The sequence below is a fragment of the Scyliorhinus canicula genome, chromosome 11 (assembly GCF_902713615.1).
Source record: "Scyliorhinus canicula chromosome 11, sScyCan1.1, whole genome shotgun sequence".
NCBI lineage: Eukaryota > Metazoa > Chordata > Chondrichthyes > Carcharhiniformes > Scyliorhinidae > Scyliorhinus > Scyliorhinus canicula.
In genome coordinates this window covers 47,737,344-47,761,418 of record NC_052156.1, presented here as the reverse complement: position 1 = coordinate 47,761,418, position 24,075 = coordinate 47,737,344, and the positions used below count along the sequence as shown (strand labels likewise).

Here is a 24,075-nt window from a genome sequence, read left to right as displayed (position 1 = left end):
CCCTGCTGGGTCACTGTCTGTGCGGAGTCTGCACGTTCTCCCCGTGTCTGCGTGGGTTTCCTCCAGGTGCTCCGCTTTCCTCCCACAGTCCAAAGACGTGTAGGTTAGGTGGATTGGCTATGATAAATTGCCCTTAGTGACCATTAAAAAAGGTTAGGAGGGGTTATTGGGTTACGGGATAGGGTGGAAGTGAGGGCTTAAGTGGGTCGGTGCAGACTTGATGGGCCGAATGGCCTCCTTCTGCACTGTATGTTCTATGAAAGGGGAAGGCAGGGCAAGGAACCAAAGAAAAGGCCTGTGACAGGGTGCTAAACAAGAGAGATTGATTGACAAAAAGATTGGTGGGGCAATACCAAAGGGAGTGGTAATGTGACAAGTAATGAAGTAAAAGATGTGACTAGAGGAGGTGTGAATGGCTGATTGATGAAAGCTGATATCTGAAAGCCAAAAAATCCCGAAAAATGATTTAAAACCAAAATTTGCAAAGACAAAGGAGACAAATTGGGGGTACAGGTTAGAATCCAAAATTGTTGAACTCAATGTTGAGCCTATATGACTAAAATACCTAATCAAATAATGGGGTGCTATTCATGAGCTTCATTGAACACAACTGGAGGCTGAGGACAAAAGTATCAATTTGGAGAATTAACCCCGTGTTTGTGTGGGTTTCACCCCCACAACCCAAAGATGTGCAGGGTAGGTGGATTGGCCACGCTAAATTGTCCCTGAATTGGAAAAAATGAATTGGGTACTCTAAATTTATAAAGAAAAAACTTGGAGAATTAAAATGAGAAGCAAGCGGAAGCTTGAGCTTACACTTAAGCTTACACGGCCATGCCATTGCCGAAAACAGCGTGCCGCGCGCAATGTGGCCAATGACTTCATTTTAGGAAGGATGTAGAATCTTTGGAAAAGGTGCAAAGGGGATTTACCAGGATGTTGTCTGGAATGGAGAGTAGGTCTTACGAGGAACGATTGAGGGTGCTCGGCCTTTTCTCATTAGAATGGAGAAGGATGAGGGGTGACTTGATAGAGGTTTATAAGATGATCAGGGGAATAGATAGAGTAGACAGTCAGAGACTTTTTCCCCGGGTGGAACAAACCATTACAAGGGGACATACATTTAAGGTGAATGGTGAAAGATATAGGGGGGATGTCAGAGGCATGTTCTTTACCCAGAGAGTAGTGGGGGCATGGAATGCACTGCCTGTGGAAGTAGTTCACTCGGAAACATTCGGGATCTTCAAGCGGCTATTGGATAGGTACATGGATTACGGTAGAATGATGGGGTGTAGATTAATTTGTTCTTAATCTAGGACAAAGGTTCGGCACAACATCGTGGGCCGTAGGGCCTGTTCTGTGCTGTATTTTTCTATGTTCTAATAGAAGCCAGGAAATCCCACTCCAAGGATCTACCCGTCTCACAAAGCCTCGCGAGATCGAGCACGATCTCGTGAGACATTGCAATGTGAATACCGCTCATTGTGGGCAAGGATAACTTTTTGGTAAACCATCATATTTGAGCAAGACGGTGAGTCTCACTTTAATATGCAGTTTCTCGATGCAGCCAAGGTATTAAGATCGATCCCCTTCACCTCCCAGAGCTCAGGCGAGCGCTGTTCAGTCTCCACAAACAGGGACCAGGCAGAACGGCACTCATGGGGGTCGCCAGGGGACTGGAGGTCCCCAGGTGCTTGTGCTCCGGGCAAGATGGTACCTTGGCAATATTGGTGCCTCCTGGGCCCTCTGACACTGCCAACCCGGCACTGGCATGTGCCCACATGGCACTGCCACCTGGCAAGGTATCAGGTTGGCACTGCCAAGCGAGCATTTTGCGCACGGCAGCGATCGGACTGGGGGTGCCCTGCGCGGGTGGTGGGGTGTGCGTGGGGCATTTCCTGGAGCATCCTCACAGTGCATTTGGGCTTGGGCAGGTGGTTGGGGGACACGTAAGGTCTTCAGATCTTGGTGCCCCATTTTTAAATGGCATCCAGATATCTTGCTACAGATATCTCGCTACACTAAGAAGTTCCGCCAAGCGGAGTTCCTCAGTGCAGAAAAAGGAGCTGTGTGCAGCTTTGGCCGTGCGTACCCCGCTGAGGCCCATGTCTAAACTGAGTGGCATTTGATAGCGTGTTTCTTGGCACTGTGAGCGCTGGGCAGCACGAGGCTAAACGCACTCGCTATTGGACTTTGTTCCCACTTAGTTAAATTGCGTCCGTTGACTGAATGGAGGTATTCCATAAAACATTCACCCAATCTGCATTTGGATTCCCCAGCATTGAGTAGGGGACCCAGTTAGCTCAGTTGGTTAGGGTGTGGTGCTTAATGGGTTCAATCCCTGTATCAGATGAGGTAGTTCTTGGGATCTGCCTTTGCTACTTGCTCATTGTGACATCACGTCAGAGATGTGTGGAGAACCATGATGAGCAACCATCGGACAACAACAGCACTATTTGAAGAGAGTATTTAGCAGCCAGTATTGCAAATAGCGAATACAGTATACCAGATTGAAAGAAATAAAAGTAAATTGCTGTTTCACCTGGGGTCTTGGACAGTGAGGAAAGAGGAGGTAAAAGGATAGGCAGCAGAGAAGGTACTGTGGGAAGGGAAGGAGGTGGTGGGAGTGATTGGGAGTGAACCAAGGTGTCATGAGAGAATAGTTTGTATGGAATGAGGAAAGAGGAGGGAGAGATGTGTCATGCTGGAGATGGCATAAATAATGTTAGGAGAGCCCTAACTTTGTTGTGGGAAGGAGAGGAGGGGTTGAGAACAGAAGTGTGTCAGATCAATTGGACATACTGGAGGGCCCTGTCAACCAAAGTGGGAGAGAATACTCCATTGAGGGAAAGTAAGAAATATCAGAAGCACTGGTATGGAAGGTTGCATAACCAGACTTGGTAGAATTGAAATGGCTAAACTGGGAGTGTGGAATGGAGTCCTTACAGGATACAGGGCTTGAGGAAGTGGTTGTGGTGTCCATGGGAGCTAGTGGGCTTAAAGTGAATATTTGTTGATAGCCTATTCCCAGGAATAGAGGCAGAGAAGTCTAGGATGGAAAGGGAATAATCAGATAGGCCATGTGGAGGTGAGAGAAGGCTGAAACCTGGAAGAAATGTTGATGTAACTTTCCAATTCAGAGCAGGAAATGGCACCAATATCGTTATCAATGCGGTTACCCTTAACAACACCATTTTATTTGGAAAAATGAGTGGAGTTAAAGGAGATGTTTTTCAATGTGAGAACAAATTCAACCAGGTGGTGGATGGATACCAGTGGGCCTCCATTCAAGGAGGAAGCAGAGAGCTCTCAGATGGCCCTGTTCGGGCTTGGGGATATAGAGGGATTGGGCATCCATAATGAAGATGAGGTGGTTAGGACCAGGAAATTGGAAACCATTATAAAGTGACAGGGGACAGCGGAAGAACCACAAGAGATGGGACAAGGATAGGAGAAAAATAGAATCGAGCCAGAAAGAAATCTGTTCAGTGAGGCTGGAACAGGCTGAAATGATTGATCTACCAGGATACTGTTTGTGGATCTTTGAAAGGAGGTAGACACATCCAAAACTGTTTGCAATGAAAATATCACCCTTCTGTATTGTAAGCAAACACTTGCCAAAAGGCTAGCCTAGCAAAATGCATTTTAGCTTTTTTTTAAATTAAACTCCTTCAGCAGAACCCAACATATCCAAAACATCTGAGATGCTGCATGAATAAGGGCGAAGGCCCAATTTTTATATCAATGGGCTGCTCATGTTTGAGGGCCTATGAAATTGGAGGCCATGGAGGGAAGCTCTCCGGAGGAGGGGAGGTCAGTGGAAAACCTGGAGATAATGGCCCGATGTTTGAGGGATTTGTAAGCGAGAGGCTAGTAAAATGCCACACATTGTTTTCCCACTTCCTACCTACCCACCCCAAATCTGTCTCCCATTTTATAGAGGGAGGGTGGAGGCGTGAGGCAGCTTACCTACCCTTGAGCCTATTGAGGACTGTTGGTGGCCAATTAAGTGCATCATCCGGCCCCTGCATCCAATTGGCGAGCAGTTTTCTAAGGCTCTCTTCCTTTCCAGGGCAGAAGACTCACCCTTAGCCGAATAATGACTAGCCAAACACTAAATGGCTGTGGACCAGCCCATATTGGCGAGAATGAGTACCCCATCGACTCTTTGAGTGGTGGGACAAGAAACCCCAACACCCGAACAATCCTCCCCATTGTCCAAGGGGAGGCAGGAGAAAGTGTCAAGAGCAATGGCATTTGGCCTCTGCAGGGTAGAGATCAGGGGCGGGATTCTCCGACCCCTCGCTGGGTATCTGCGGGCGGGCCTGTGCCGTGGGGGTACTCTTTTTCTCCGCGCCGGCCTCTGTAAGGCTCCGCCATGGCCAGCGCGGAGAAGAAACACCCTGCACATGTGCAGGATACACGCTGGCGGTTCTGCACATGCACCAACCCGCGGTGGCCCTTCGGCGGCGGTTGGCACGGCGCCAACCCCTCCAGCACTGGCCTAGCCCCCGGAAGTGTGGAGGATTCTGCAACTTCTGGGCGGCCTGACGCCGGAGTGGTTCACGCCGCTCTTGGCGCCGGTACGGGCCGCCCCGCCAATTCCGGAGAATCCCAGTCCAGTTCTTCAGCCAACAACAGCACTGCCTTGTCAGCAGATTTGATGACAATGTTAGAGTTAGACTTAAGAGAATGGAGTGCAGCAAGCTCATAGGGAGACAGGTTACAGTGAGTGAGGGGAGCAGAGAAATTGAGACAACGATGTAATTCTCAATGAAAAGACCAAGTTTGGGGAGGATACTGGAGACGGCTAAAATAGACCATTGTGCAATGGCGGTCGACTGGCCAAATGACTGCACATGGAGGCAACATCCACAGAAGAAGAGCTTATCATTATTGCAGGAAATAGGCCCTGTGCTGGAGCAGGCAAAGCTGAGGTCCATTGAAATTGAAATCATGGCCTCATTTAAATTAGACTGGTGCACTATGGACACCTGAAGGCATCTCATTGCCAAAGCCGATATCAATTTAAAACAACAGTGACAGTGGCCCACAGGTACGTCCTGGGAAAGGAGGGAGGTGATTGAGTGGTGGCTAGAAATGCTGTTCAAATTTTTGCAGTCAGGAGGAGCATGAATTTTCCTTCCAGTACCTCATTCAGGTAGGTATTGTTCACAAATTAATTGGGATATTTGAGGACTGCAGTTCGACATGTCGGCATTGTTATCCTGAACGTTCTCAACCTGATACTCGTGTCCCCAATTTCCAAATTTGAGGAGTCCTAAAATAGATGATGGGCTATATCATAGCACAAGCTATGATAAAGCTTAACTCCTGTTTCAGGAATGAGTCGTGGACACCTGTGCTGACCTTTTATATGCACATACAAGCCTCTCACCATTGTAGATGTTTTGGTGACCATTTTACAAATGCATTTCTTAAATTTGTGGAAGAATTAACAAAACCTGTCATCCAGAATTATATGATTGAAATATGCAGCAGAATAATTCTATAAGAGAATTTGCCAATTTTTACAGTGCTGTAAAGCTTCAGAAATAGGATGGGGTACGGCAGAAGGATTGACCTCTACTTAAGCACTTAGGAAGTCTTGTGGTCCACTCGGTAGCACTTCTGCCTCTGAATCAGAAGCTCCAGGCTCAAGTCCCATCCAAGAACTGATGGCCAAAGAAGGTGCGTTTATATCATAGCTTTCCAGGCTGATTCTCAACCTGCAAATTCTGCCAACACATGCCAATGACAGGCAGTAAGAGTGAGAGAGATGTCTAGTCAGCCATGTGATGGAAAGTAATTTGGAGCCTCTGCCATCACTGTCCATAGCTCTGGACCACAATGTACATGTAAAAGTACATGTTGCCACAGGAATTTGCACTTCCTGAGTGATCCATAACACACCACCACGAAAGGACTTTAGAAAGTAAATATGTTGTGAGATTATGTATCTCAATGGGTACAATTTGCAGTGCATTTCAGCAGCAATGAGATGCAAGTATCAAGGTACTTCTAAAGTATTCTTGGTGCGCTGTCAGACAGCAGTTGGAGCTCAGCATTAATCTTGTACATATAAATGCTAACACAGATGATACAAGATGATTCCCATTATGAGGTTCAAAAAATTCACAATTATTTTGTTACAATGAACAGCAAGCTCGGTCCAATTGTTCTTAACCTGAAATCAGCTGCATTCTTGCATCGTCACCACAATGATGCAGCAGCACTAATAATGCCCAATATGTTGACATTATGTCGTTACACAAGTGTAGGTTTCGTTTATTAATAATTTTCTAAGCATGTATTGGATAAATGCCATAATACTTTGTTGCAAGGAGAGACAGAAGTGGGAGATTATAAAGCTGTTAATTTCAATGCGATTAGAATTTAATATAGGGAGCAAACCCTTATGGAGAAATATTTTCCTGCCTCCAGTTTCCTCACAAACTGCTAATGGAGACATGAAAAACCTACTCTGCTTTGATTTGCGGACATTCCAAGCAGTCACAACTGGAAGTGCACTCCTAAGTGTTAGAGCTTCAAAGAGATCCTCTTAACAAGTGAGGGGGTTCATTATGTGATTCAGCAGCCCTAGGGGGAAATATATGCAGATCAACTTAAATTGCTCTTCATCTAATGTCGCTCTATTGCAGTTCCACTTCAGCAGTTTTTTTTAACCACACTGAGATTCCCATTCTTCATGTGTGAAGTCACAATTTAAATGCCAGCTGCATTTGAATTTGGAAGGCGCCAACAAACCTGATCCTGTCCTTACCCAATGCCCACAGATTTCCAGCATTCATACTGGGCAGAAGCCAGGATCAGAAGCTTGAGCAGACTGTTTTGCTTGCCTCTCAAAGAATGATTAGGCCAGTTGGTATCAGTCCCACCATCGTCCCCAGCTAAGACCTTCTAATTATGCACAAAAAAAGGAAGCTAAACGTGGAACGTTCCTGGTTTATATGGTTCTGTGCATTGATCCATCATGGGAAGCTATTGTTAAAGAATAAAACAGTATTTGCAACACAAGGTGACCTGAATTGTATGAATCTGGGACACTGAGATTGTGCGACAGTATAATTTGTCCAGTTTGAGGTAGAATACAATCAAAATAGTTTGTGTGATTGTATTCCTGTAATAATGTCCCTCAGGCAATCAACCTCAATTTTTAAAAGAACAAGCAAAAGATTTGGTCATTATCTCATTGAGACTTTGCCATGAACAGGTTGGCTGCTGTGTTTCTTGTATTATAATGTTGACTACACTGCTTCATTAACAGTAAATCGCTTTAGGATGTCCTGAGGTCATGAAAGATGTTGTATTAATAAAAATTATTTCCTTTCTTTCAAAGTAGCAACAGTGCTGGAGTAGTTTGTTAATATGATTGGGGCAGCTGAATACAAATTTTGCACAGCAATTAATGTAATTGAAGAAACTGCAGAAGAGGTTTGTGTCAATGCCTTGTCACAACCGAAGTTCTTTTACCTAAAATGTTTTGTGCCTAGAATGCGATTCCTGGAGAGACTCCGTCGATGTATTCATTCATCCGATTGCTGTAATACTGAGATTCTGTAAAAACATATCTCGGTACGATCTAAACCACTGTAATTCTTATGCTGGAGAATGTTGCTTTTTTTTTTTCAGCAATGGTACACGAGTTCCATGAATGTGATCTGCACCTGGCTAACAGATCGTATGGACCTACAGCTTCACATCTACCAGCTAAAAATCCTCATCAGGCTTGTCAAGGTGAGAAAGCCCTTTTAATAAATGTAGCAAATCTGACTTTTATTTATTTTTTAAAAATTTAGAGTGACCAATCATTTTTTCCAATTAAGGGTCAATTTAGTGTGGCCAATCCACCTAACCTGCAGATCTTTGGGTTGTGGGGGGCGAAACCCATGTAAACACGGGGAGAATGTGCAAACGCCACATGGACAGTGACCCAGAGCCGGGATCGAACCTTGGATCTTGGCACCGTGAGGCTGTAATGCTAACCACTGGGCCACCGTGCTACCCGCAAATCTGACTTTTATGATACTCAATATATAGCCACAGAACCATGCCACAGTTTTACTGAGCTAGCAAACCTGTCATTTTTTAAAAAATATTTTTATTGAATTTGAAACATTTTGTACATAAGTAATAGTCAAACAATAAAGCATGTATCAAAAACCTCAACAAACAATACCAACCAAAAACAAACCCCCCCCCCAACAATTATAACCTCCCCCCTCCCCAATAGAACACCACCCGCCAACAGCTAACAGTGATCAGGGCCGGGATTCTCCCCTACCCGGCGGGGCGGGGGGGTCCCGGCGTGATGGAGTGGCGTGAACCACTCTGGCGTCGGGCCGTCCCAAAGGTGCGGATATCTCCGCATCTTTAGGGGTTAAGCCCTCACCTTAAGGGGCTAGGCCTGCGCCGGAGAGGTTCCTGTCCCGCCGGCTGGCGTGGAAGGCCTTTGGCGCCACGCCAGCCGGGGCCGAAGGGACTTCGACGGCCAGCCGAAGTCCGCGCATGCGCCGGAGCGTCAGCAGCTGCTGACGTCACCCCTGCGCATACGCAGGGGAGGGGGTCACTTCCGCCTCCACCATGGTGAAGACCATGGCGAAGGCGGAAGGAAAAGAGTGCCCCCACGGCACAGGCCGCCCGCCGATCGATGGGCCCCGATCGCGGGCCAGGCCACCGTGGGGGCACACCCAGGGGCCAGATCGCCCCGCGCCCCCCACAAGACCCCAGAGCCCGCCCGCGCCGCCTGCTCCCGCCGGTAAGGTAGGTGGTTTGATCCATGCCGGCGGGAGAGGGTTGACAGCGGCGGGACTTCGGCCCATCGCGGGCCGGAGAATCACTGGGGGGGAGGGGGGGGGGGGCTCGCCGACCGGCGCACCGTGATTCCCGCCCCGCCGAAACTCTGGTGGCGGATCATTCGGGACACGGCAGGGGCAGGATTGACGCCAGCCCCCGGCGATTCTCCGACCCGGCGGGGAGTCGGAGAATCCCACCCCAGATCCTTGAAATGCAATATAAACGGACAGCATCTGCGATAGAACCCATCAATCGCTCCCCTCATCGTGAACCTAACCTTCTTGAGATGCAAAAGCTCCATGAAGTCACCCAGCCATGCTGTGGCACTGGGCGGTGCCACCTGCCTTCAACTCAGCAGGATCTGCCACTGAGCCAGCAAGGAGGCAAAAGCCAACGCATCCGCCATCACACCTGTCCTGAATTCCTGCTGGTCCGACACCTCGAATATTGCAACTAATGGGCAGGCTCCAAATCCACATTTAAAATTGCCAGCCAATATGGTGTTGAAAAAAAAAACCCACCAACTTGGGGCAGGACCAAAACATGTGCATATGATTCGCAGGCCCTCTTGAGCACCGCTCAAACCTATCCTCAACCCCCTTGAAAAAATGACTCATTCTGGTCTTGCTGAGATGTGCCATAAACACCACTTATCACCTTGTATCAAACTTAACCTTGTGCAGGATGACGTAACATTACCCTACGAAGAGACTCATTCCACACCACCTCCTCCAAAATGGGACCCAGCTCCTCCTCATACCGAGCCTTTGCCTCCAGCTCTGAGATCTGCTCCTCCCCCATGATCCATCCATATATCCCCGACGTGCCCCCCCCCCCCCCCCCCCCCACACACACACACACACACACACACACACACACACAGGAAACAATCATTTCTACCAAATTGGACGGCAGTGCCACTGGAAATGTCAAAAAGATTGACAGACCCAATTTCACCTGAAAGTACCTGAACATATCCACCCTACCAAGGCCTGCCTTCTTCCTCAGCATCTCCCAGTCAGCAAACTGACCCTCCAAAAATAAATCCTTCACCCGCGCCAGCCTCTTACCTTTCCAGCCCCCAAATATGGCATCACATTTCCCCGGCTGAAACAAATGGTTCCCACAGATGGGGGAACACCTTGAAATGCTGGCGGAGCTGTCACCATATCTTTAACATGAAGATAACCGCTGGGTTTGACAAATTTGTTGTCTGAGTGGATATCAGAGTAGCCATCGCCAACGCCTCGAAGCACGACCCCTTACATGACCCCCAACTCCATCTTTTTTTTTTCTTTTAAAAAAAATTTAGAGTAACCAATTAATTTTTTCCAATTAAGGGGCAATTTAGCATGGCCAATCCACTTACCCTGCACATTTGTGGGGGTGATACCCACGCAGACATGGGGAGAATGTGCAAACTCCACACGGACAGTGACCCAGAGCTGGGATCGAACCTGGGACCTCGGCGCTGTGAGGCAACAGGGCTAACCCACTGTGCCACCATGCTGCCCGTCCCAACTCCATCCTTACCCAGACAACATTCTGGTCCCCCAGCCAGCCCCCCCCCCCCCCCCCCCCCCCCCCCCCCCGGCCTGCCTCTCCCACTGTATGAACCCCCTCCTAATCCAAAGTGGTTGCCCCACCCATATAAACGCAGTGATAAGCTGCTCCAGCTCCCAGAAAAATGGGAGGGAGGCAATTTTGGCAAGATATTCACCTTAATCGCCTGCACCCGGTAGCAATGGAAGGCTGTCCCATTTCTCCAAAGCCACCCTCGCCCTACTCACCAAACTAGTGAAGTTCAGCTTGCGAAGCTGCGCCCAGACCTGCGCCACCTGGGCCCCAGATAGCAAAAGCTAGTCCCAGCACAGCAAAAAGGCAGCCCCCTCACCTCAGCTCCCCCTCCTCCCTAAAGGGACCAACCACAAAATACTTTATCTTCCCAATATTCAACTTATACCCCGAAAAAGAACCAAACCTCTCAATATCCCGATAATATCACACATCTCTGTCCCCAGATTACTTACATACAACAAGAGATTGTCGTCGTACAAAGATACCCTGTGCTCTACCCCCTCACAATCCCTCTCCACTTGATCGAGGCCCTCAAGGCAATTGCCAACGAGAAGAATAACTGAGACATAGGACAACCTTGCTCAGCCCCCTATGCAACCTAAAATGCCCCAAACTCATGGTGTTCGTTTGCACACTAGCTGACAGTACCACGTACAACAGCCACACCCAGGACACAAACCCAGGCCCGAACCCAAACTTTCCCAGAACCGAAATTGAGTAACCCCATTCAATCCTATCGAAAGTCTTTGCTGCATCCAACGACACAATTATCTCTGGCTCTCTCTCCACCGCCGGTGCAAGAACCACATCAAGCAGCTGCCTCACATTAGATGACAGTTTCCTGCCCTTTATAAAGCCCATCTGGTCCTCTCCCACGACCTCTGGAAAATACGGCTACAACCTTAATGCCAGAACTTTCACTTGGGGTTTTGCATCCACATTCAGCAGAGAAATCAGCCAATACGACCAACACTCCATGGGATCCTTATCTATCTTAAGAAGCAGGGAGATAGAAGCCTGCCTCAACATCTCCGGAAGGGACTCCTGTGCCAGTGAATCATTAAACATTCCCAACCGCAATGGGGCAAACTGATTCACAAACTTTTTGTAAAATTGTACCGGGAACCCATCTGGCCCCAGGCCTCCGAAGCCTGCATCTTCCCCAAAGCCGTCTGCACCTCCTCCAACCCCAACGGCACCTCCAAAAATTCCAGTAACCTCTACCTGAGGAAACCCAACCCCTCGAAAAACCTCAACATCGTCCTCCGACTTTTGAAGCGCTTTATAGAAGGACAGAAACACCCCATTGATCTTCTCTGGGGCACTGCAAATCCCCCCCACCCCGGGGTCCCGCACCTGCACAATCTCTCCAGCAGCTTCTTGCAACCTCAACCGATGGGCAAAAAGGTGACGAGCCTTCTCGCCATACTCCCCATACACGCCCCCTTTAACCGACGCAGCTGGTGCGCCACTAAGTCCGTGGACAACAGGTCAAACCGCATTTGCAGCTTGTTCCTTTGTGCCCAAGGCTCTGGCGTAGGATCACCCACATACTCCCGATTCACCACCAAGATCTCATCCACCAACTTCTGACCCTCCTGCTTTGCCTCCCTATCCATATTAGCCTTGTACAAAATGACGTCTCTCCCGGTCAATGCCTTTAATGCCCCGCACAATGTAGAAAGCGAGAATGTCCCATTATCATTCCATGCCACAAAGTCCTCTATGGCCTGAGAAATCTTCACACAGAACATGAGCCACATCCAATCGCAGCCCATACGCTGTGCCTGATCCACCTCCAGAATCAAATCCACCCAGTGCAGCGCATAGACGAGATGACCACCGCCAAATATGCCGTATGTTTTAACCCAGGAAGCAAAGTCTTACCCATAACGAAGAAGTCAATCCCCGAGTAAACCTTGTGCACAGGCAAAAAAAATGAAAACTCCTTACACCTCAGATTCACAAACTGCCACAGGTCCACCCCCTTCTGCTTCAGCCATAAATGCAGCCGACACCCTCGTCATCCCTGAAAGATCTTTGCCTGGAGTGGTCTAACCTTAGATCTAAAACACAGTTAACATCTCTCCTTAAAATCAACTGGTGTGTATCCAACTCCGGAATGACAGCCAACAGCCATTCCATAAACTTAACATCGTCCCAATTTAGGACATACATGTTCACTGGCACCACTGCCAGTTTACCTTTCAAATGGGAGAAAAACCCTGACATTCCACAACCTTGTTCCACCCCCCCCCCCCCACCCCCACCAAGTCAGCCATCAGCACCCTGATTTAACATTCCTGCCCAAATTCCCAGATCCCAGGCCCACCTAAGATGGTCGTCCACCCCACCCCTAAAGTGAGGCAAAGAAAAAGAACTTGGACACTGTTTGCACTCTTTCTCTCCACCCCCCCCCCCACCCGCCCCTCCTCATCACTAGCAAACTGATCCCCAGCTAAAGCCAAGGCCCTGCATCAATATCCCCTCAGAAACAACAACCACCCTTCTGGCTCAAACCCACCATCATTAACAAGCCTATTTCCCCTCCAAAACACACAAAACCAGCTCTTCAACTTTATTAAACCCCCGCCCAAACAAGGTCAAAAACACATATCCCACAAAAGCACAAAGGCATAAGTACAAAACATAAGCATCCCCCTTCATACAAGAGTCCCAAACAGTGCATCTCACATCGGTCCCAACTTCTTTGGGCAGCACGGTAGCATGGTGGTTAGCATAAATGCTTCACAGCTCCAGGATCCCAGGTTCAGTTCCCGGCTGGGTCACTGTCTGTGCGGAGTCTGCACGTCCTCCCCGTGTGTGCGTGGGTTTCCTCCAGGTGCTCCGGTTTCCTCCCACAGTCCAAAGATGTGCGGGTTAGGTGGATTGGCCATGCTAAATTGCCCGTAGTGTCCTAAAAAAAAAGTAAGGTTGGGGGGGGGGGGGGGTTTGTTGGGTTACGGGTATAGGGTGAATACGTGGGTTTGAGTAGGGTGATCATTGCTCGGCACAACATCGAGGGCCGAAGGGCCTGTTCTGTGCTGTACTGTTCTATGTTCTATGTTCTTCTCCCTGATTAAGGCCTGATGTGACCATCAATTCACTCGAGACACGATAGGAAGTAAACTGTGGTATGCAGACTTCAGATCCACCATGGAGAATATGCGGTACTGGGCGATCTGGTTGACCATTTCTGCAATTCTGGGGAGGGGGTACGCATCGAGCAGCGTGAACCAGTTAATGGTTTGGCTGTAATCAACCACCATCCGGAACTTTTCCCCGGTCTTGACGACCACCACCTGAGCTCTCCAGTGGCTGTTACTGGCCTCTATGACTCCCTCACGTAGGAGCCGCTGGACTTCGGCTCTGTGAATACTCTGTCCTGCAGGCTGTACCGCCTGCTGCGGGTGGCTACTGGTTTACAGTTAGCTGTTAGGTTAGCGAAGAGTGGAGAGGGGTCGATTTTTAGAGTCGCTAAGCTGCATATAGTGAGAGGAGGTAGGGGTCCGCCGAAGCTGAGTGTGAGGCTCTTGAGGTTGCATTGAAAGTCGAGCCCGAGTAAGAGTGGGGCACAGAGGTCTGGGAGTACGTACAGCTGGAAATTAGAGTAGCTGGTGCCCTGAATCGTTAGGGTCGCAACGGTGCGCCCTTGTATTTGGACCGAGTGCGTGCCCGAGGCGAGGGAGATAGTTTGCCATGCAGGGAAGTTAGGGAGCGAACAGCGTCTTACCAGGTCAGGATGTACGAAGCTCTTGGTGCTCCCGGAGTCGAAGAGGCACGGTGTCTTGTATCCGTTGATTTGAACGGACATCATCGAGCTCCTGAGGTGCTTCGGACGCGACTGGTCGAACATGACTGCGTTGAGTTGCGGGTAGTCAGCGGCTTGATCAGCAGTGCTGGAGTGGCCCCATGCTGACTGTCCGCAGAGGTCTTAGTCGCCGAGGTGAACATCGGGTGATGGCCAAGATGGCGGCCCTAGTTGATCGCACGTGGCGGACGATGAAGGAGATGGCGCCCAAGATGGCGGCCCCCAAGACTCACACATGGCCGGCCGCGTGGGGGAGGATTGCCAAGATGGCGGCCCCCATGAGTCGCACACGTCGGGCGGAGGCGGAGTCGGCAGACACGCTGCAACGTTGAGGGGCCTGCGGGCCTGTGAGTTGGGGGAGCGATTGCTCTGGACTGCAGGGGAGTTAGAGGGTTTCGATTTCACCAGGCGTACTTTGGCATAATGTCCTTTTCGACCGCAGCTGCTGCAGGTCGCGTTGCGGGCCGGGCAGTTCTGCCGTGGGTGTTGGGGCTGGCCACAAAAATAACACGCTGGCGTTCTATAGTGGGTGGGTGGCCGTGCGATGGTCCACGATGGGGTCGCTTGGTCTGCGAGGAATGAGTTGAGACTTTGAAACGTGACCTCCATTGTGGTGGCTAGCGCTACCGTGTCCTCCAAGTTCTGGGCCCCTTTTTTGAGTAGTCGCTGGCGCACATAGTTAGACCGGACCCCCGCAACGTACACATCACGGACAGCGAGTTCCATATGCTGGGAGGCAGTTACAGCCTGAAAGTTACATTCCCGAGCAAGGGCTTTTAAGTCACACAGGAACGTAGACCTCGTTTACCGGCCGCACGTATAATCCGTCAAGCATAGCGAGGGCCTCGGTATACGAGTCGGTACAGTTGAGTTGCGTAGAGATGGGATGGCTCACCCGTGTTGCAGTAGGCTGAGTTTCTGCTCCTCTGTAGTCTCGGAGGTGGTCGATGCAGCCAGGTAGGCCTTGAAACACCGAAGCCAGTGTAGAAAGATTTCCTTCGCCTCTGCAGCCTGCGGGTTGAGTTCTGGTCAATCAGGTTTGAGGGCTGATTCCGTAGTAGTTTTCTTAAGTCTATTAAATTGATGTGACGATCAATTAACTCGAGACAGGATAGGAAGTAAACTGTGGTTTTAATAGACTTACAACTGAGCCTGCCTGCGACCAGAAGAACTGAGGGCAGGCTCACAAGGCTGCAGCACTTTATAGAACATAGAACAGTACAGCACAGAACAGGCCCTTCGGCCCTCAATGTTGTGCCGAGCCATGATCACCCTACTCAAACCCACGTATCCACCCTATGCCCGTAACCCAACAACCCCCCCAACCTTACTTTTATTAGGACACTACGGGCAATTTAGCATGTCCAATCCACCTAACCCGCACATCTTTGGACTGTGGGAGGAAACCGAAGCACCCGGAGGAAACCCACGCACACAGGGGGAGGACGTGCAGACTCCACACAGACAGTGACCCAGCCGGGAATTGAACCTGGGACCCTGGAGCTGTGAAGCATTTATGCTAACCACCATGCTACCCTGCTGCCCTACTTCTGGTAGTGGGAGGGGTCATCGGCGGAGCCATGGGCGGAGCCGAGGGTGGAGCCCTGTGCAAGCTCCTCATCTCCCCCTGTGGCCAGAGCCGTGCAACGGCTCACAGACAGAGCCCACAAGGACACAATACTATACAGTGTGAATTACATGAAGTACATTCACCACAGGCCTCTGCCTGCTCTGCCATATCGAAAATATTATCCTTCGAATCCGGTGACCCGCAACCTCGACAGTTATACTACCCAAATTGCATGCCCTTACTGTAAAAAAACAGCCTTCGCCTTGTTGAAGGCTGCCCGCCTCTTCGCCAGCTCAAGTCCAATGTCCTGTTATATCCGCACTGTGTGCCCGCCTCAGGACCCTCTTCATCCATTCCAAGACCCACTCCTGCCGCTGGTCATTATGAAAACTGATAATCACCGCCCGCGGCAACTTGTTCGGCCTTGGCTTTTGCCTGAAACCCGGTGAGCTCTGTCGAAGAGGGGGGAACACCATATCCCCACCCGCCAACCAAGAAAACATCTCCAAAAAGTACTGGGTTGGCTTCAAGGCCTCCAATCCCTCCGGAGTCTCACCAACTTGAGGTTTAACCGCCTTGACCTGTTCTCCAGATCCTCCACCTTCAACCTCAGGCCTTTGTTGCTATTCACCACCATCAGCAACTCAACCTGCAACGAGGCAAGCTGATCCTCATGCTGCGACAGGGCCTCCTCCACACCCTTCAAAATCTCACCTGAATAGGGTTCAGAGCCTCCTCGACAGTGACCTTAAAACACTCTTTTATCTCCTTGCCCTTCTGCTCAACTGCCAATCTATTTGTTTGCTGAATTTCTCAAGTTCCCGTGCCATCAGTACAGCCAACATGTCTAAAGTAGTGGGCAGGGCGTCCATCTTCCCTCCTTCACCTTCCTTCGATGGGCTACCCTCCTGAACTTTCTTCAAGTTAAACTTCTTTGATGGCGTTTTCGACATGACTCCGTTGAGGAACAGTTCTCCAACCCCCTAACGGGCGAGTGTTCATCAACATCCCCCAAAAAGACAGGCAAAAGTGATCAAAAATAAAGGTCCGGCCGAGAGCCACCTTTCGTGCTTCCTTGGAAGTCCTGGTAAACCTGTCATACATTTCAAATGGTAGAGACCTGGATGCACAACAGGCACAATGTGGTTCACCCATAAACCATTAGCTGTTCTAATTTTTCAATTAAAGGTAAATAAAAGAAGAGGCTGTTGTGCCAGTTTTTGCCGCTTGACATTTGTGTGCTGGCATAACCAATTGGTCCTGCAGCACTCTGTAAGCGCTTACCTTCAGTGAATTTAAATATTCCTAAAACACAAACTGTAGTTCTTGATTATGGATCAGCAATTGTGGTCCTTTTAACTCAAATTTAACGGATCAGGTGCAGTTCCTCATGTGATTCATGATGAAGGCAGCATGTCACTGAGTAGTACAAACTAAAAGGTCCAACGTTTGATTCGCAACCTGCACTGGCTGAGTTATATTGATCTCAGTTGAAGTGACAGCAGGGGTGCTACAGTTAGCATCAATAGCCACAAGCAAAAGAATCACAGAATAATACAGCGTAAAAGCAGACCATTCAGCCCATCAAGTCGTTGCTGGCATTTTGAATGGGCATCCCAATTAGTTCCACTTCACTGCTTGCATACATAACTCTACAAATGGTTATTTTGTAAGTATACTTATCCAATGCTTTTCTGCAACTTTCTCATGAATCTGCTTCCATCACCCCTTCAGGTATCCTAGATCATAACAACAGGCTACGTTAAAAAAATTAATCTCCTCCATGGTTCCTTTGCCAAATATCTTGGATCTATGGGCAGTATTTCTACAGAGTCAGGAAGACTCCACAGACCTTCAAAAATGGTGGGTGGGATACAGATGCAAAGATCCAGACTCCATTTCAACAAATCCAATGTTTTTCTAGTAGAGGAAAAAGGGTGGGGCACATTTGCGCAGGTGGGAAACCCAAACTCAGCAGGTCCATTTGAATTCAGTCCACATTTAAGAACATAAGAACTAGGAGCAGGAGTAGGCCATCTGGTCCCTCGAGCCTGCTCCGCCATTCAATGAGATCATGGCTGATCTTTTGTGGACTCAGCTCCACTTTCTGGCCCGAACACCATAACCCTTAATCCCTTTACTCTTCAAAAAACTATCTATCTTTATCTTAAAAACATTTAATGAAGGAACCTCAACTGCTTCACCAGGCAAGGAATTCCATAGATTCACAACCCTTTGGGTGAAGAAGTTCTTCCTAAGCTCAGTCCTAAATCCAGTACATCCTTTCTCAGGTAAGGAGACCAAAACTGAACACAATACTCCAGGTGTGGCCTCACTAACACCTTATACAACTGCAGCACAACCTCCCTAGTCTTAAACTCCATCCCTCTAGCAATGAAGGACAAAATTCCATTTGTCTTCTTCATCACCTGTTGCACCTGTAAACCAACTTTTTGTGACTCATGCACTAGCACACCCAGGTCTCCCTGCACAGCAGCATGTTTTAATATTTTATCATTTAAATAATAATCTCTTTTGCTGTTATTCTTACGAAAATGGATAATCTCACATTTGTCAACATTGTACTCCATCTGCCAGACCTAGCCCATTCACTTAACCTATCCAAATCCCTCTGCAGACTTTGGTATCCTCCGCACTTTTTGCTTTACCACTCATCTTAGTGTCGTCTGCAAACTTGGACACATTGCCCTTGATCCCCAACTCCAAATCATCTCTGTAAATTGTGAACAATTGTGGGCCCAACACTGATCCCTGAGGGAGACCACTAGCTACTGATTGCCAACCAGAGAAACACCCATTAATCCCCACTCTTTGCTTTCTATTAATTAACCAATCCTCTATCCACGCTACAACTTTACCCTTAATGCCATGCATCTTTATCTTATGCAGCAACTTTTTGTGTGGCACCTTGTCAAAGGCTTTCTAGAAATCCAGATATACCACATTTCCCCGTTATCTACCACACTGGTAATGTCCTCAAAACATTCCACTAAATTAGTTAGGCATGACCTGTCCTTTATGAACCCATGCTGCGTCTGCCCAATGGGTCAATTTCTATCCAGATATCTTGCTATTTCTTCCTTGATGATAGATTCCAGCATCTTCCCTACTACCGAAGTTACGCTCACTGGCCTATAATTACCCGCTTTCTGCCTACCTTTTTAAAACAATGCTGTCACGTTTGCTAATTTCCAATCCGCCGGGACCACACCAGAGTCTAGTGAATTTTGGTAAATTATCACTAGTGCATTTGCAATTTCCCTAGCCATCTTTTTTAGCATTCTGGGATGCATTCCATCAGGGCCAGGAGACCTGTCTATCTTTAGCCCCATTAGCTTGCCCATCACTACCTTCTTAGTGATAACAATCACCACAGGGTCCTTACTTGTCATTGCCTCATTTCCATCAGTCACTAGCATGTTATTTGTGTCTTCCACTGTGAAGACCAATCCAAAAAACCTGTTCAGTTCCTCAGCTATTTCCTCATCCCATTATTAAATCTCCCTTCTCATCCTCTAAAGGACCAATATTTACCTAAGCCACTCTTTTTTGTTTTATATATAGAAACTTTTACGATCTGTTTTTATATTCTGAGCAAGTTTACTCTCATAATCTATCTTTCTCTTTGTTATAGCTTTTTTAGTAGCTTTCTGTTGCCCCCTAAAGATTTCCCCAGTCTCCCACTAATCTTTGCCACTTTGTATGCTTTTTCCTTCAATTTGATACTTTCCCTTATTTCCTTAGATATCCACAGTCGATTTTCCCTCTTTCTACCGTTTTTTGGTATAACCTTTGCTGAGCACTGTGAAAAATTGCTTGGAAGGTTCTCCACTGTTCCTCAACTGTTTCACCATAAAGTCTTTGCTCCCAGCCTGCCTTATCCCATTGTAATCCCCTTTGTTTAAGCACAAAACACTAGTTTTTTAATCCCCTTTGTTTAAGCACAAAACACTAGTTTTTCATTTTACCTTCTCACACTCCATCTGTTTTTTAAATTCCACCATATTGTGATCGCTCCTTCCGAGAGGATCCCTAACTGTGAGATCATTAATCAATCCTGTCTCATTAAACAGGACCAGATCTAGGACCGCTTGTTCTGTAGGTTACATTACATACTCTTCTAGGAAACTATCGCGGATACATTCTATAAACTCCTCCTCAAGGCTGCCTTGACCGACCTGGTTAAACCAATCGACATGTAGATTAAAATCCCCCATGATAACTGCTGTACCATTTCTTATTTCTTTATTTCTTTGTTTCTTGCCTGCCCCACCATAATGTTACTATTTGGTGACTACTCCTATCAGTGACTTTTTCACCTTACTATTCCTGATTTTCACCCAAATGGATTCAACCTTATCCTCCATTACACTGATTTCATCCCTTACTCTTGCCCGGATGTCATCCTTAAATAACAGAGCTACACCACCTCCCTTACCATCCACTCTGTCCTTCCGAATAGTTTGATACCCTTGGATATTTAACTCACAGTCGTGACCATCCTTTAACCATATTTCAGTAAGGGCCACTAAATCTTGGTCATTCACGATGATTTGCGGCATCAACTCATTTACCTTATTCTGAATACTAAGAGCTTTCAGGTAAAGTACACTTATATTGGTTTTTATACCTCTGTTTTGAATCTTAACACCTTGATCTGTAACCTCTCCGAAGTTATTTTTCTTCTTAACTTTTCTCCTAATTTTCCTTGTCATTGAACCCATATCTTCATGTACCGCGCTGTTTTCGATTTATGTTTTTACAATCCATTTTATTCCTTTTAGTATTACTGGACCTATTCACTGAGCTCCCCTCAGTCACTGTACCTTGTATTGTCGTCCTTTTTGATTTTTGACTGTGGCTTCTCTGCCTTACAGTTTTCCCCTTTACTGCCGTTTGTTTCTGTCCCTGTTTTACTACCTTCTGACTTCCTGTATCGGTTCCCATCCCCCTGTAAACCACTACTAAACAGCACTGTGGCGAGTCTCCCAGGCACAACTGGTGAGTCCCAGGTGCTGGGTAAATCCAGCGTCACGGTATATAAATGAGCTGAAAGGTGACTTGCGCAAGGTTTCGCACCCAGCGCAGAGCCTGATTTCGGCTCATGTGTGATTCACCTGTTGCTCCCAGATCCATGCTGGGCGCAACAGGGTCGCTGAATTGCACCCTTTATCTTTGATTGACAGATGTAGGTTAGAAAAAAAAGTAGCATCGCGTCATGCAGTTTCAATAAAGTTCTTTGTTGACTTTTTCCCAGTGGCTATCATTATGTCATTATGAAAGCTTGGCTGAGTTTTAAAAACAACAGTTATCTCAGCAGGGCATTCTCAGTTTATAGGTACATAGTTCACAGTTTGATTTACAGTTTAAAAAGTCTAGTAAAAGATGAACTAGCTTTGATGTGGTTATTGAATAGAAGATTGCTCATTTTATTAAGCAATTAACGACTTGAGTTTTAGATGTTCTCAATGGATTGATGAATGAGAGTTTTTTCACTATCAAGTGTCTTGGAGTGAGAACTGTATTAGATTGTTAGAAGTTTATTTTTTCTCATCTCCACAGGGCTCCTGAGGTCACACTGCGGTGGGCATTGAGTGAGTGTCTATGGAGGGGTGAGGAGCCAGGTGGGAAGGGTTGTGGGGGGGTATGAGTTGTCGTTTGTTTGGCACGGAGGGTATGAGATGCTTATGAATTCTATGATCTATGAGGGTGGTTCAGAGGTGAGTGCTTGAGGGCCTCAAAACTTCTTAAAAAGAAACTAGGACAAAGGTTCAGAGACCCAAGGTAATCCGTCTATCCAGCCACCTTGGCACTCACCCACTACGTGACTGCTGTTTTAGGGGTTGGCAGGCCTGAGCTGTCATAGAAATCATATATTCAAAGAATCCCTAGAGTACAGAAAGATGCCATTTGGCCCATCGAGTCTGAACCAGCCCTTGCCCCGATGGAGCACTCTACCTAAGCTCAATCCCCCGCCCCCATCCCTGTAACCCGACCTAACCTTTTGGGCAATTTTAGCGTGGTCAATCCACCTAACCTGCACATCTTTGGGCTGTGAGATAAATAAATGAGCTCAAGGGACTAACTGGCCTACTCCAGTTCCCTTTTTAAAAGTTAATTATAATCCTCATATTTATGATGCTCATGCAGAAGATCCAGCAATGTTTTGCAGACAGTGGTTTGTACACCTGGCTGGATCTCTCGTGTCACTGTCGACACTGTAGATCAGCCATGATCGTGATAAATGGCGGAGCAGACTCGAAGGGCCAAAAGGCCTCCTCTTGCTCCTATCTTCTATGCATCTATGTATAAACAAGAGCCTGAACCACTGGCCTGGATCTTCCAGAATAGTGAAAGGAAATTGTAAATAATGATTTGGTTAACTTAAATGTTGAAGTACATGAAGTAGAGAAAGCATAATAAAGAATATCATGTACTTGTATGCACATAAGGAAAATAGTGGTACATGGAAATCAAATGACTGAAGCAGGCCAAGTAAGTTGCTTCAGCCTGTGACAGTGGTAAACTCTGCAACTCTTGTAATCCTGCAAATATTCATGGTAGTTTAATTAAATGCTTTGTAATTGCTATTTCTAACAATTTTACTTTACAGGTTAAGTTGAATGTCACAAATTTCACAAACTAAATGATTATATGTGGGTTTGGTTCAATGAAAGAAGGCTGGATTGTCATCTGAAGGGAGGGTAGCTGGAGACAGATAATTTCCTGACCCTAAGCACCTTCCTCAGGGAAAATGTGCACCAAATGCCTTTTCACTCCAGGGAGACAGGTGTGGAGCAGAATCTGGCCCACTGCCCCTGGCCACTGATCGGACGGAGCCACAGAGGCAGCTGAGTGCTAAGGTGGGCTGTTTAAAAATGTTCTCTGGGACATCATCCCAGTTGTATTGTTAAATATTAAGCCCTCATCCGTCATACCCTCTCAACCCACCACAAATTTCCTCTGGCCACTCTATGCACCCCACCCCCAATGGCCCTTCTTACTATCCATGGGGACCCATGTTCCTCCATACACCTATTGCTCCTTATAGCCCCTGTGTCAACTTAGTGCCAACTCATGGCCCCCACTCATCACCAAGGCCTCTTACAGCCCTTATGATAACTCAAGCAAACTCATGACACCCCACCTACTCTTTGCCCTTACACCCTCAATGCCAAATCACCTTGTATGCACCAGGGACAGCGGCAGGAACCATGCTGAGATTAAATAAAATAAAGTTCTATATATCTATTATAGACTTCACAAAATAAAATAAAAATCTCAATCACAAAAGCTTGTTTAATACATTTAAATCCGCTCAAGTATATCATACCTTCCTCATCGTGTGCCAGGCTTAGCCTGAAACAATTCAAGGTGGTCCACAGGGCACACATGACTGTGGCCCGGATGAGCAGGTTCTTTGAAGGGGTGGAGGATGGATGTGGGTGATGTGCGGGAGGGCCCACGAATCATGTCCATATGTTTCGGGCATGTCCGAAGCTTAGGGGATTTTGGCAGGGATTTGCCGATGTCATGTTGAAAGTATTGAAGGTAAGGGTGGTTCCGAGTCCAGAGGTAGCAATTTTTGGTGTGTCAGAAGACCTGGGAGTCCAGGGGCGAGAGAGGCTGATGTCTTGGTCTTTGCCTCCCTGGTAGCCCGGAGATGAATCTTATTGGCTAGGAGGGACTCAGAGCCCCCGTAATCGGGTGTATGGGTTGGGAGCATGGCTGGGTTTCTCAGGCTTGAGATGGCCAAGTTCGCCTTGAGAGGATCGATGCTGAAGATTTTCCCGGAGGTGGCAGCCGTTATCGACTTCTTTGGGGAAAATTAAGCTATCAGCAGTGGGGGACGGTAAAAGAAAAGAGGGAGGCATGGGGGTTGGAAAAGGTGGGAAATGTTTAGTGGGAAATTGGGATTCGGGAAATGTGTACGTAAGCCATGTTGGCTGGGTTTGGTTGCTGGTTGGGTAAGTGTTGTTCACTTTTTTTTGTTCTTGAAAATTGTTAAAATTATAAATGCCTTAATAAAAATATATATTTTTAAATTATATTATGCCTTATAAAAGCAAACATTTCTATGCATAACTCCACATCAAAGTCAACTAAGTCTTTAATAACCTTTTGCAGCTGTCAGGCAAACTGTGAACTTACACCGGCTCGTAATAATGCCAGGTTATGGAAGCAGTCAATCAGTAATAATGGCATAATGATAGTCGTTAGGTTTATATCAACAAACATCTATTGAAACTGCTAGAACAGATTTGTTTCACTGTCACAG

At 47.4% G+C, this 24,075-nt stretch overlaps 1 protein-coding gene across 23 annotated transcripts in view; it reads left to right on the top strand.

Annotated features, from left to right (window-relative positions):
* cadpsa (Ca2+-dependent activator protein for secretion a) overlaps nt 1–24,075 on the top strand; it is a 736,161-nt gene that overhangs the window by 690,068 nt on the left and 22,018 nt on the right. For all 23 annotated transcript variants that reach the window (XM_038810550.1, XM_038810549.1, XM_038810561.1 and 20 more), the window contains one exon: nt 7,654–7,758. In XM_038810550.1, the coding sequence (XP_038666478.1) occupies nt 7,654–7,758 (105 nt within the window). The remainder of the gene's footprint in view (nt 1–7,653; nt 7,759–24,075) is intronic.